Genomic DNA, 12987 nt, shown 5'->3' on the forward strand with positions numbered 1-12987 from the left:
AGCAATAAATGCTCTTTTTGATATTTTAAAAGGCCAAATGTTGTAAAAAAACCAAACCTTTCACCAAAGTTTCACAAAAGTCCTGACCTTTTAATTTTGTCGATTTTGGGCAAAAACTGATTATTTGGTTTCACAAAAGTCATGACCTTTTAATTTTGTCGATTTTGGCCAAAAATAGATTATTTGGTTTCATAAAAGTCCTAACCTTTTAATATTTGGCATGCCATATAGGCGTCACATAGGCAAATTGAAATCAAATTAAAAGTTGGCCACAATTGAAACCAAATAATTTGTTTTTGGCCAAAATCGATAAAATTAAAAGGTCGGGACTTTTGTGAAATTTTTATAAAAGGTTTGGCCTTTTTACGACATTTGGCCATTTTAAAATGAGAAATATTATGAAATAATTTTTTTTATCTAAAACAGCAACTATTTCAAAACGAAGGGAATAATATATTGTACTCTACTTTTTCTATTTTTATGGGACAAAAAAAGATGGTACTTTTTCTATCTTTATGGGACGGAGGGAGTAACTTTTATCCCTAACCTAACTTTGAAGCGTGCAAATAACTCTTATCGTGGATGTTCAAAGAAAAACCTAATTCACAAAAAATAATACTTTATGAAGTATAAAGAGCAAATTTGAAAAGTAGAGATCAATTAATCAAACGTGTAGTGAAGGGACCTAACTATAATTTATCAGAAAATTTGTTATAGAAAGATTACATGTAAAAAGAACCAAATACCCAACAAAACTGCCTATTTTTTATTTTTTATAAATTTTTATTTAGTTTTAGTAAATAATGATTTTTATAATTAATTTTTTATATTTTTTACATTTAAAATTTATCAATAAAATAATATTTATTGCTGTAGGTACATTAAATTGCTATAGTTATATTAAATAAAAAGACAAAAAAGTTATATATTTTTTAAATGTATGATAAAATAGTGGATAAATCTAATAAAAACCACTTAAACTAGAGAAAATATGTCCCCTCTCTAAGAAAAATTCTTTCTCTTCTCTTTGAAAAACATAAACCAAAAAATATAGTTTCAGAGAGATGGTTTGGCCTTTTGAAAACCACATCCTCCATCCTTTAATCTTTACTTTTTTTTTTTTGATAAATTTTATTTAACTTTTATTTGATAAAATTACTTATTTAAATGACTTTTTTATTTTAAATGGTTGCAGAACCATAATTTAAAAAAAGTGGTTTTAGTGGTTGGAAAACTACTTTCTAATTTTAACTAGTGATTTTCTTCAAAAATATATTGATGGATTTTTTATCTCTTCTTTTTGAGTCGGTTTGAAGGATTTCTTGTCGGATTAAGGAAGTTGAAAACTCCTTCGATCGGATCTAAATTCTCAATTTAAAAAATAAAGTATTTAGAAATTTCTGTAGTTGTTTAATATGTTCATTAATGTTTATATTTGTATTTTATTAGATCTAATTTTTGAATTCATGTTGAAAATGAGATTTGAAAAATTTGAAATTTTAAAAGTAGAGTGGTTTTAATATCGTACTTTCAGTATTTGAACCATAAATATATTGGATGATCCATTTGTTAGTTTGATAAGCAGGAGCAGATCTAAAAATAGCTTATGGTGGGCAATTGACCACCATATTATTCTGAATTTTTGAAAAAAATATGGATAGATACTTTTTTTTCTGAACATATACGCTAGTAGTTAGTTTTACGGCCTTAAAATTTATAGCACTAAACACTTTAAATTTTTTATATTATCCATCTTATAAATTTTCGGTACAATTTTTCACTTTATAAAAAATTTATGGTCCACCACTTTTGATAAGCCCTAATTAACGGTTGATTTTACGATTCTCATCATTTTATAGAACAATTCACTCAGATTTGTTGAGAAACCGTTCATTTATGTATTTGTCATTAATTTAAAAAAAGAAAAGAAAAATACATCATCTGACAAAATCCAAGGGCTGTATAGTAATTCATACAGATTGCCGTTCCCAAGGAGCAATTAATTTTTTTCTGTCTCCCAAAATTTATACAAGGGAAAAAATGCTACTAACACATGATAAAACTAAAACCCGCGCGATTCCAAGAGATTGCTAACGTACGCCTGATGCGTGGTACCAATACCGTGCCATCATTGCTTACGTGTCGCAACGGCTTTCGTCCTAATTTTACGTGTGCTCTCTACACAAAAGGTGCGTATTTTACACATCCTGCGTCCGTTAGCTCTTGCAAAACCTCTCTCTTTCATTTCTATACAAAAATATAAAAATATTATTAGTCTCTATTTCCTACTGACTTCTAACTATTTTTTCAATCTAATATTTCCCACCGATTCTCATCTCTCTCTCTAAAACTTTTGCTTATTTTACACTCTGCAACAAAACTACGCCTCCACCGCCCTTAATTTTATGTCGTTTTTTAAGCTGTAAACACCGCCATAAGCACATCTTTCTATAAAGAAGGTCGACCTGTGTGCTTTTTCGATCGGATCCTCTTCTCCTTCGAGCTCAGTTTCAGCCAAAACAATCGACGGATCCCTTACTTGTATTTCAAATTTCATTTACGTAAATCATTTTTTTAGGTTTCCGTTTCTCTCAAAATCAATCTCTTAACAACGCTGAGACATGCTGTATTGGCCACGGAAGTAAAAAAAAAATGTTCTGTTAATTTGTTTTTATCTTTTACTTATTTAAGTTTGCTCGTCGTATCAATAACGATGGCCTGAGATTGGAGTGAAATTGAGAAATTCGACGGAGTTAAAGCAGTAGGTGGTGGCGAAGGTGGTTAATTACTCTCGTGTGTATCCGTGAAAGTGAAGAGGAAAAAATATGCCTCACAGAACGACTTACTTTTTTCCGAGGCAATTTCCGGATCGGTCTGGATTCGATGCATCGTCTACTAAGCAGTTGTTGGATCACGAGAAGACGAAGCTTCTGCAAGAAACTTTTGGGAGTAGTACTCCAACTAATACTACTAATATTAATACAGCTGCAAATGTCACATCATCGCATGCGCAAACTCCAACTACTCCAACCACAACCTCAACGAGAACGACAGTTACGACTGCAGTATCGGATCTTTTCACGAGCAGCGACGATGAAAAGTACCATCAAAATGAAAAGAAGCAGTTCGGTAAGGATCATGAGAACAAGTTGCAAAAGAAGAAGAAACAGCTCGATGCTTTCTATGATTGGTTAGCTGAGAAAAAAGCTGAGAAGAAATCGTCCACTAAGCTACGTAGATTAATATCTGAGTATGACGACGATGAAGATGATCGCCAGCTTTTACTTAAGCCGGAGCCGCCCAAACCATCTCCTGAGCCGGAACCTGCTGAGCCTCAGAGTGTTCATGAGATAGTTCCTGTTCATCAGCTGGCTATTAAGGAGCGTGATGTTGACCGGAACTTTGACCGTCAGGTTTCTTTGCCGAGGTTATCCAGTGGGAGCAGTTATGCTGGAAGCTTGTTTTCCGGTACCACATTGGACGGAAACTTTTTTAGTGACATTAAGGAGAGTGTTCACCAAGAAGGGGTTCAGGAGGAGGAGGAAGTGGTAGCTCCAGCCGTGGTGGTGGCCGCCTCCGCGAAGGAGGAGGAGGAGAAGAAAAAAGAAGAGGGAATGAAAATTATCAGCGAGTCCCGAAGAACAGCTGAAACTTATCATTTACAGCTGGCTTTAGCTAAACGGCTTAGTTTGCAATCTGATCTTGCTAGTGAGATTGTTCTTTTGCAAGATGGCTGTCCTGAATCCTCTGATGCTGAAACGGTGTCGTATCGTCTTTGGGTATAGCTTTACCCACACCTTCCTAACGTATTATTGTGCTTCTTCTAATGAAGGATTTGTTTGATTATTGTTGTGCTCACTTTTCCCCCAGGTTAGTGGATGCTTGTCTTATAGTGACAGGATATCAGATGGATTTTATAACATTCTTGGAATGAATCCGTATCTGTGGGTGATGTGCAATGATGAAGAAGAAGGCAGACAGTTGCCTCCTTTGATGTCACTTAAAGAAATTGAACCTAGCGAGACATCCATGGAGGTTGTTCTAATCGATGGGCGTGGCGATTCTCGCATTAAGGAGCTCGAGGATAAAGCTCATGAACTATACTGTGCATCAGAAAACACTATGGTATTAGTGGAGAAATTAGGAAAGCTTGTAGCAATTTGCATGGGGTAAATCCTTGCATTCTTCTTTAGTGCTTTGGGTTATAATCTGGATTTACCTATTTGGCTTTAATCTACCCCTAAATTTATAGGGGGACTTTCCCAGTGGAGCAAGGTGATCTTCATAAACGCTGGAAAATCGTTAGCAAGAGGTTAAAGGATTTTCACAGGTGTATTGTTCTTCCCATAGGCGGCCTATCCACAGGACTCTGCAGGCATCGTGCAATTTTATTCAAGGTGATACTTTAGATTTCCTGTTTCCTTTTATGTAAAGTTTTGTAGTTAATCACTAAAGAAGAAATTTTGCTAAGTTGGTCCGGGTTTTATTTCATAATGGTAATTTTACTGCCATATAATATCAATTACTGTGGCAGTTTTAAGTTTATAGATCAAGGGAAATAGTGGATTAGTGTCAGGAAATTTGATGTCAAAATTTCAATGAACCGTATGTGGTTGGAAAGAACTTGGTTGGTTCTTTGGATCGACTCCAAACTTTACAAGGCAATTGTGGCAAACTGTGCTCTTATGGTTGCTAGGATGCTAGCGATGATAATTTTTGGCAGATTTATTACTGATGAGAATATTTTTCTGGCATATGCAGAAATTGGCAGACTACATAGGTTTGCCATGCCGGATAGCTCGGGGTTGCAAGTATTGTGTAGCAGATCACAGGTCATCTTGTCTTGTTAGAATTGAGGATGACAGACAACTATCAAGGTTTGAGACTTATTTTTGTCTAGACACGATTAAAGAGAAAAGGCCTAATCACTCAAAAATCCCTCACCTTTAAACTTTTTTTCAATTCCACCCCGACGTTGAAAATTTGTCAATTTTACCCACTTTTGAATTTTCCGTTTTCAATTGTACCCCAATATTTTAATTTTTGTTAATTTTTTTACTTAAATGATGAAATCATTCAATTAATTAAGTCTAAATATGAAATTAAATTCTTTTTTATTCAAAAAAGTACAAATAAGTCCTTTATTTTTAAAAACTAACTAAAAACCATAATCAAATTAACACTAATTTAAATTCTTAATTAATTAAATTAAATTTAAATAAATTTTAAAAATATACAATTAATATATGCGGGACATGGAGAATGTTTTAAACAAATTTCCAAACGCAAAAGACGTTAATTTAATTTTTCAGGGTACAATTGAAACACAAAAATGCAAAATAGGGTAAAATTGACAAATTTTCAACGTCAGGGTATGATTGAAAAGGGGTTAAAAAGTCGGGGTTTTTTAAGACATTAGGCCAAAAGAAAAAGGAACATTGCAATTGGCCCATACTTTTTGTTCTTGTTTTGTTCTTATTAGTTGTGCTTTGGAACTATACATTTTATTGATTGTCTTGTAAACGTACTTTACAATTAAGATAAAACAAAGGGTAAAAGAAGAAATTATGCTAAATAAAAGTACAATGAAAATTCTTATCTGCCATTGAATTGTTAAAGTTCAAGTGCACTTGCAACATGTTGATGCATCTCTATTATTTTTGCACATGTTCTATGACTCATACTAGGCAAATACATACGACACAGCTCCATAAAGGAGAAATAAAAGAAATTACAGATGACAAATAAAAGATTACAACCAATAAACATAAACTGTAATTTCACACCTACCTAAACAATTGATTGATGTCAAATGAACCTTGCCTCTTTATGAGACCTTATTTAGAAAGGATCCACCAGTGCTAAAATTGATCCACTGATACTCAATTGAAATCCAAGTAAAACCTAGATTTCGTCAAGGATCTCTGATGAAGATGATGACTTGGATTGTTGTAGAGATCCAGCTCTCCTGAACCGCAAAAACTCAGCATCTCTATTCCAGAAGAAGATACAATTCTTAAGTGCCCAACTAAGACAGTAGACTAGAAATAAATTCTAACTAGACCAAAAAGGTCAAGAGATAAACTAGAATAGACTAGAAACTTGAATTAAACTATGTACAGACTACAAAGAAACTAAGGAGAAACTAATATTTTGGATTTATGGGGGTAGGGAGGTGATTTCTGGCCAAAAAGGACCAAGAACGAAATGAAGTTAGCTGCAGGGACCAAGAAGAAGAGAGAGGAGAGAGCTCTTTTAGGTTTTTTTGACTAGGATATATATATATTTTAGTTTCTCAAAAGTCTTCATGGCTAATTTATATCTTTATGCATTGCTCCTTTCTCATAATGTTTTTTGATTATGCCCGACGTTAGCATTATCCTTAGCATCTTTGAACTTTCATGTTAAATAGAACAGTAAACTGTTTGAAGAGCTTGAATGTTATGTGAACCATATGCAAACTAAGAGCCTCTAAATAATTCTCTCTCTCTCTCTCTCTCTCTCTCTCTCTCTCTTATGTATTCATCATGTATTTGTTATTTCTTAGCAGAGAATATGTGGTTGATCTAGTTGGACAGCCAGGAAATGTCCACGGACCAGATTCTACTATCAATGGAGGGTTCATAACTTCGATTCCGTCGCCACTACAGATATCCCATCTCAAAGAGTTCCAGCTTTCATACACGGATGATGCACCTTGTCAACTTTTACGTTCAAAGCATTTGTGTGCTTTTCCTAAAAAATCTTTATGTCCGGGTATGCTGTGCTTTACATGTATCAATTTTTTTTGGCATTTATTGATTTATTATGCATGAAAAAAGAGTTGAAGGGTTCCTGAAATAATTAGGCTGGAATGTTGTGAGGGCTGGTTCATAATTTTAGCCACTGATGCCATTATCATTTCAAGAACAAGATATGTTATCAGTAGCTGGCTGGTTCTTGCACTAAGAAAATAATTGCATTTACTTCTCTGCCATTTGCACCAATAATCCATAGATGACACTTCTCTGCCTTTTTATTCTCACTTTTTTAATTAACCTAGAGGAATATATGAATAAATTCCCCTATTTGTATTCTACTTGGTGTAATTTTGGAGACGGAACCCCTTGCAGGCAGGGAAGAAGAAAGCCAACAGCCACGGAGCATTATCCAGTTGTCAACTTCTGTTCCAGCAGATCAAGCTACTCTTAGAAATGGTTCATCTTTGATACCTTTGGATTTGACAAGGAATGCTGAAGCTCTTGATGTAGAAAGGCCATCTGTACGTGAGTGTTCTTGCCTTGTAACAGATGATGTAATACAACCAACTCCCCAAAAAGAGATTGTAGGGTCCGGAAAGCCTATTGACATTGTTTGTGAGCAAACTAAAATCAACTCCTCCAGTCAGTCAGAGGTGAAAGAGTCAGAGAGGAGGCTTGGCAGTCGAGGCAGATTAGCTACTGTGACCATTCCAAGGTATTTGAATCTTGAACCTTCACTTGCAATGGACTGGCTTGAGATCTCATGGGATGAATTGCATATGAAGGAGCGTGTTGGTGCTGGTATATCTTCTGCTACTGCTTCTTTGTTGAATTTTGTTTTGTGGCGTGTTTGAATCTTACTTCTCTCCGAAGGCAGTTATGTGAATGTGTAAACTCTCGCTTGTCTCTGCAGGTTCATTTGGAACAGTGCATCGTGCTGAATGGCATGGATCGGTTAGTGCATTGAACGCAAGAAATTATGTTATTGTCCTTTGATATTCAAAAGTTCGTTACCACCGAATCCCGTACTACTTAAAAAAATTGAATTTGTTAGAGAAAATTGTCACAAAATCCATTAGCTGTAATTATCAGTCCAGGAAAATAGGGTTCTTCCAAAATACTTTTTTCATAATTGTGCCTGAATGGAAGTAGCATTCCTGGTAGAATAGCTTCTGCAGAAATCCTTTCCCTTTTCCATTTATTGTAGTTCATTTGAGGAGTGGATTAGCTTAAATCTTTTATTCTTGCTAGTAATTTATTGGTCTAAATTTTGTCTTGGTCAAATTGAAGTAATCATTTTCATGTCACAAATCAGGATGTTGCTGTCAAGGTATTAACTGTTCAAGATTTTCATGATGATCAGTTAAGGGAGTTCTTGAGAGAGGTATGTACTTGAAATGCCAAAGTAGCGGGTCTTTTTTATTGATATGCTCATTGTCTCCCTTGGTAATTTAGTATGAAAGTAGCAAACCTGCTTCTTATGTTAAAACTATCTGCAATGATTTATACTTTTACATGTGCAACAGAATTCACTTGCTTCTTGTTACTGTTGTTTTTCTGGAGTCTCATCTCATCATTCAAATATCAACCTCTGCTCTATCTGTATTCTTCTTAGTCCTAAATCTTTATTCATTTCTCGAGATATTTTAGCTAATTATAGAAATGGGAACTGTTTGTGCTGTCACTCTGATGTACCTGATGGATTACATAGGATATGCAGTCCAGCAATAATAAACAAACATCATATAATCATTCTCTTACGTTGTCTGTCAAAATAAAATGCATGTTTGAGGTGTTCTGTGTTATTCGACTTTTTTTATATATATATATATATATATTTTCTAATGTTTTTAAACAAATGGTTACTGACCTTGGATCTCTTGTTCCATCAATGTCATGGACCATTATTTATACACTGCAGCTTAAGTTTTAATAAACATTCTTTGTTCAGGTTGCAATTATGAAACGAGTCCGTCATCCAAATGTGGTTCTCTTTATGGGTGCAGTTACTAAGCGTCCCCACCTGTCAATAGTGACAGAATACCTGCCTAGGTAAATAATCTGCATATGGTAACTGGTTTGATGTCGCTCTATGCGGGCAAGCTCAATCATCTAATGAGCATTTCATGGAACAGGGGTAGTTTATACCGCCTCATACACAGGCCGTCTGCTGGGGAACTTCTGGATCAGAGGCGTCGTTTACGCATGGCTTTGGATGTGGTATATACTAAGTTTGTTGTTTTTGATCGAAAATTAGTTTGTGCTGTATCAAAAATATTTTAATGCTTTTTGGCTGGAGCAGGCAAAGGGAATCAATTATCTACACTGTCTGAGCCCTCCTATAGTTCATTGGGACCTTAAATCTCCAAATTTGTTGGTCGATAAAAATTGGACAGTGAAGGTGAAATATTGAACCTAAATAATTTTTTTTTTTGCAGGCAGCTTGATGCATCCATAACTTAATTGTTTTTCTCTCTCAGGTTTGTGATTTTGGATTGTCGAGATTCAAAGCAAACACATTTCTGTCATCAAAATCAGTTGCTGGAACAGTAAGTCTCAATTCTCTCCCTCTCTCTCGCATTCATAACCAGGCTATTTCTCGTGTCATAGTATCTTAACTAATATGACTATAATGTCAGCTCTTTTCAAGGGTTTATATAAAACATATACTTCGGCACCATTTTTAGGCGTGAAATGATGAATTACTGTGTTCCATAGTCAGATAATAAAGTACCTTGAAAATATACTTTCAGTGTATTAGCCAGCATGTAACTCTTGCTTTTATTTTCAGCCTGAGTGGATGGCTCCAGAATTTCTTCGTGGAGAGCCTTCAAACGAAAAATCTGATGTTTATAGTTTTGGAGTCATCCTGTGGGAGCTGGTAACTATGCAACAACCCTGGAATGGGCTTAGTCCTGCACAGGTACAATTTTATCATCATTTAAAATCCGTCCAATCCAATTTCTTTCCCATTTCTACTCTTCCTTATAGCATGCTTCCTTCTCAGCTTTCACAATTAAATTAACATCTATTATGATAGTTATCGACAGTGTTAGGATTGTTCTATAAAATGCATCGGAATTAGTTATTGTTTTCATTAAATGCATTTAAATATGTTTTGGTTACCGTTGTTTAGTATTCGATTTCATATTTGATTGAATGGTTCAGGTGGTTGGAGCTGTAGCTTTCCAAAATAGAAGGCTTGCAATACCACAGAGCACCTCTCCAATGTTGGCTTCTCTCATGGAATCCTGCTGGTCTGAGTAAGTTTGCCTAAATTCATTTGATACTTGTACTTCTTATTTTATTTTATTTTGACAGAATACAATGAAAATCATTTACCTTAGGCTCTTTACCATCCTGATAGCCCGTGTAAATATTTGTTGGTGGTCTTGTCTTGGAATTCTCCAATGCCATTGAAGAAGTGAAGAATCACTTTACAATTGCCATACTTAATGTCAACAGGAAGGTACTAGTGAACCGAGAATATATTTTGCTCAAATACATATCAATTAAATTGGACTCACTTGGGAAATTTGAGAGACTGGCCTTCTGCTTGCTTCACAAATTTTAGTTTCATAAAAACTCTATGGTCCTTTGATTGCTAGGTTAAGTGACAGATAATGGAACCTATTTTGTACAAAATTAATAACAGAATAATCTCCACTTATAAGAGTGTCTTCGAACAGATCCTATAATTTTGGATCTTATTTTACAAATAAAGAGAGTATCCATTGCCAAACGTAATAAACTGCTTGCTTAGGAGTAGGTTTCTTCCCATCTTCTAGTAGGGACGAAAAACTGTTGCCCGGAAAAGAATTCTTTTAGGATATCTAGGAAAATAGGAAGTCCCATTTGCATTCAAGCTAGTTTGGAGTTCTCGTATTCTACGATCTCATGGTTTTTTGAGTTTAGGAAGAGCCTTTGTTTGGTTGAATTCATTCTAGAATTTATTTCGTTTGCAAATAATTTTATTTAAAAATTCATTTTTCCGCTTTCCTGATTCCTGGTGCAATTTTTTTTTTGTGCTGCTCTTCTTTCTTATTTTCCCTTTTGTTTATATAGATTCATATTATAGTTTGTTCTGTTTGTGATGCTTGGCTTATTTTTTGTATCAGCGAACCGGCGCAGCGTCCACCGTTCGGTAAGATAGTCGAGACGTTGAAGAAGCTTCTGAAGTCGCCACTCCAGTTGATACAGCTGGGTGGCACAGTAGCAAGTTCTTCCAAAAAGACTCTGGATTAGGAGCTAATTTTTGGAGATATAATTAACACTGGTAAACACGAGGCTCAACTCAATAGCAATGTGTGCAACTAACAGAACCATTTTTTTGGTTTCAGGCAACTGTAGATTTGTTGCTCATCTAACCCATTTGGAACGCACTAAAAGTAACGGAAAGTGAAAACCTGCAGTTTAAAATGCAGAGAAGTACCGTCTGTATTTGTATAGGGTTTTCTATAACTAGCCTTTCTCTGAGCAGTTAATTTCTGTTAATTTCTCATTGTGATTCCGAATATATTGTAGAATTCGGAATCTACGTTCCAGTTTGTATTTTGTTTAATTAAAAATGCAATTTGGACTGTAATGAGGTAGATCCTCTTAAAATTAATTGCATGATGCTGTAATAATGGAATGAATCGAACTGTTGGGGTAATTGATTCTAGGGGTCACTGTACTTTTTAAGAATTGCAAAATGGTGATCGAACTTCAAAACGTAACAAAATGGTTACTAAACTTTCAAATATGTGATTTTTGAAGGTTTTTAAGTGTTTTACTGTCAAATTATACATATGTAGTAATCAAATTTTGATTATTTACGACAAATAATACCTTATATTTCATATATACACACAAAAAACAAAAAATCGACTCGAAATATTTTTCTTCGGTGACCAAAAATCCTTCTATCTTAACATAACCAAATAGTATAGTAACTAAAATGTTACGTTTTGAAGTTCGGTCACCATTTTGCAATTTTTGAAAAGTACAGTGACCTGCAAAATCAATTACCCCGAACTGTTGATAGTATTTACTATTTACCATTTTCTGCTCAAGTAGTATTGATTCTATTAATTGCAAAGCAGCCTCCACTAATGGTTTGTATTCATCTCTAGACCGGTGGTGAGCACTTCAAGCTGTGTTTTGTATAATTATTTCGTTCTAATCAAATGGTTAATGGGTTATTGATAGCTAATAAATTTTGTACTACTTTTGTTGATTGATACTTTTTACGTTTTAAATGCAGTCAGAAGTTTTAATTTTTTTAGTTTATAAAGGCTTTTTGTATGTATTTTATTATAATCGAGTGATTATAATTCGGATAAAAAATCTTAAAATAGTGTATCAATTTTAAATGTACAGTTCTTTAAGTGTTCATTTGAATTGAACTTTTATTCTTTATTAAGTATGTTTTGTTTGAGAAATTAGACAAATAAGATATATTTGATGTAATAATGGGTATAAGAATAAAATTACTTAATTTATTTTGAAACGGGGTAGATGAATTTAATTTTTAATTTTATCATATGTACCATGGTTGTAATGCATACGTCATAGTTAAAAGTATCGATCGTACTGAAAATAAAATTTAATATACCTTGTAGCTGATGGGCGGCCATATTAAATTTCTGAATTATGGGACGACGACAAAAGTGCCTAAAATTTTAAAAATATTTACAAAAGTACCTGTAAAATTTTTTTATTTACAAAAATACGACTGATTTAAATTAATTATAGAAGTACCAAAAAATGAAATTAATTACAAAAGTACGATTTGTATAATGTCGGTATAATTATGGTATAATTTTGGAATATTAAAACTGTAAATCAGATAATTTAAAAATAATATTTGGTTTATTATTGGTATAATTTCGGTATATCGATTATATTTTTTATATATATTTTCTTGTAATACCCCAAAATATTTAAGTACCTAATTGGACCAAGTGTCCAGTTCTGATTCGCCAGGGTGGTGATATCAGAAATAATTCCCAATAAATTAAAGTAATTGTGCAGAGTTTAATATCATATTCCAATTCTAAAGTTGAAATTTAAATTAAAAGGAAAAATGTCAAGAAAAGTCCCAAACTAGAGTTCAGGGACTAAAGTGGTAATTTAACCAGTTGAGTCATGAAAAGGGAAATTATTTCGTCAAGGTCTATGAAATGTTTTATAGTATATGTGGTAAATGTTTCAGGTCAATCGGAGGCCGTTTAAAATTTGGACGCGGATGCATTTTGGGCTAAAT

At 34.0% G+C, this 12987-nt stretch overlaps 1 protein-coding gene across 3 annotated transcripts; it reads left to right on the top strand.

Annotated features, from left to right (window-relative positions):
* The first annotated feature begins 2277 nt into the window (after window positions 1-2277).
* On the top strand, window positions 2278-11394 carry LOC126656509 (serine/threonine-protein kinase CTR1). Of its 3 annotated transcripts, none has more exons than XM_050351108.2 (16): window positions 2278-3779; window positions 3871-4169; window positions 4253-4397; window positions 4762-4877; window positions 6551-6756; window positions 7113-7541; window positions 7654-7694; window positions 8056-8124; window positions 8692-8792; window positions 8876-8960; window positions 9043-9141; window positions 9221-9289; window positions 9532-9663; window positions 9909-10003; window positions 10088-10209; window positions 10859-10949. In XM_050351108.2, the coding sequence occupies exons 1-15, from the start codon at window positions 2826-2828 to the stop codon at window positions 10158-10160; spliced, it is 2913 nt and encodes a 970-aa protein (XP_050207065.1). In that variant the 5' UTR covers window positions 2278-2825; the 3' UTR covers window positions 10161-10209; window positions 10859-10949. The 3 variants fall into 3 exon arrangements, with proteins under 3 accessions (XP_050207065.1, XP_050207058.1, XP_050207051.1); XM_050351101.2 differs by lacking the exon at window positions 10088-10209 and adding an exon at window positions 11081-11394 and having other exon boundaries at window positions 2279-3779; window positions 10859-11016; XM_050351094.2 differs by lacking the exon at window positions 10088-10209 and having other exon boundaries at window positions 2280-3779; window positions 10859-11394.
* The last annotated feature ends 1593 nt before the right edge of the window (window positions 11395-12987 follow it).

The sequence above is a fragment of the Mercurialis annua genome, linkage group LG1-X (genome assembly GCF_937616625.2).
Source record: "Mercurialis annua linkage group LG1-X, ddMerAnnu1.2, whole genome shotgun sequence".
Taxonomy (NCBI): domain Eukaryota; kingdom Viridiplantae; phylum Streptophyta; class Magnoliopsida; order Malpighiales; family Euphorbiaceae; genus Mercurialis; species Mercurialis annua.